The sequence below is a fragment of the Fonticula alba genome (genome assembly GCF_000388065.1).
Source record: "Fonticula alba strain ATCC 38817 unplaced genomic scaffold supercont2.3, whole genome shotgun sequence".
Taxonomy (NCBI): domain Eukaryota; order Rotosphaerida; family Fonticulaceae; genus Fonticula; species Fonticula alba.
In genome coordinates, this window is record NW_009242973.1 from 1,426,966 (window position 1) to 1,428,215 (window position 1,250).

Consider the following 1,250-nt stretch of genomic DNA (forward strand, 5'->3'; position numbering starts at 1 on the left):
GTGTGTGTGTGTGTGTGTGTGGCTGCCGTGGCAGTGTCTCACCGCGGGAGCGGGACGCTTCGGCGTGGAGAGAGGTGTGACATTGACCCACGGCTGTGGCTTGGTTCCCCGGTCGCGAGCGTCTCCCTCCTCAGACGGGGCTCAGCCGTGCTGAGGGCCGTGTGTGTGTGTGTGTGTGTGGGGTCTCCTCTACTGGCGCCAGCAGCCCTCGTCCCAGGAGCCGCCGCAGGGGGGCGGGGGCCATCTTCTCACGCTCGGCACTGACTCTGTCCTTTCCCCGCCCCATCGCATCTCCCTCCCCACCCCCAGGCGCCGACATCATCGATGGGTACATCTACTCCGGTGACATTGGTCTCTGGGACGAGCGCGGCCGCCTGCGCATCATCGACCGGAAGAAGAACATCTTCAAGCTGGCCCAGGGCGAGTACATTGCCCCGGAGAAGATCGAGATCGTCTACGGCAAGGCCAAGTACGTGGCCCAGGTGTTTGTCCATGGTGACAGCCTCAAGGCCTTCCTCGTTGGCATTGTCATTCCCGACGAGGAGACCCTCATGCCCTGGGCCAAGGAGCAGCCCCACCTGGCCGGCAAGTCCTTCGAGGAGGTTTGCAATGACCCGGCCGCCGTGGATCTGGTCCTCAAGGACATGGTCAAGACCGGCAAGGAGCTCGATCTCAAGGGCTTCGAGCAGGTCAAGAAGATCCACCTGACCCCGGTGCAGTTCTCCGTCGAGAACGACTGCATGACCCCCACCTTCAAGCTCAAGCGCCCCCAGTGCAAGAGCTTCCACCAGGAGGTCATCGACAAGATGATCGCCGAGGTCGAGGCCGCCGAGCAGGCCAAGTAATTTGCGCCGCGCGCCCTGCCACTTCCCCTGTCCCCCCCCCCCCCCCCCCCCCCCCCCCCCCCCCCTCCTCCTCCCGGGTGGCGGCCCTCATCTTCCCTCCGTCCTCTTCCCCCCTCCTCGGGGTCGGGGCAGGGCAGGGAAGGGGCGAGCCATGTCTCCCTTCTCCTGCTTCCCCCCTTCCCTCCCCTCCCCCGGTGCCCGCCTTTCTTCTTCCTCTTCTTCCTCTTCTTCTTCTTCTCCCCCCCCCCATGGGGCGCCTTTCCAGTGTTCGTGTGCTCCGTGGGTCGTGTGCCCCCTCTGGCCATTTGGACAGGCCGACAAAATGAAAATGACAGAATAATACAGTTATCCCTTCCTGCCTCATCCTCTCATTTTGTCATGTGCGTGTGTGTGTGTGTGTGTGTG

General features: G+C 63.6%; 1 protein-coding gene across 1 annotated transcript in view; it reads left to right on the forward strand.

Moving 5' to 3' along the window:
* H696_02104 (long-chain acyl-CoA synthetase) overlaps positions 1-845 on the forward strand; it is a gene marked incomplete at both ends in the record, with an annotated part of 2,312 nt that extends 1,467 nt beyond the window's left edge. Inside the window, 2 exons of the mRNA XM_009496002.1 lie at positions 146-159; positions 310-845. Of these exons, the coding sequence (XP_009494277.1) occupies positions 146-159; positions 310-845 (550 nt within the window). The remainder of the gene's footprint in view (positions 1-145; positions 160-309) is intronic.
* Between the last annotated feature and the right edge of the window lie 405 nt (positions 846-1,250).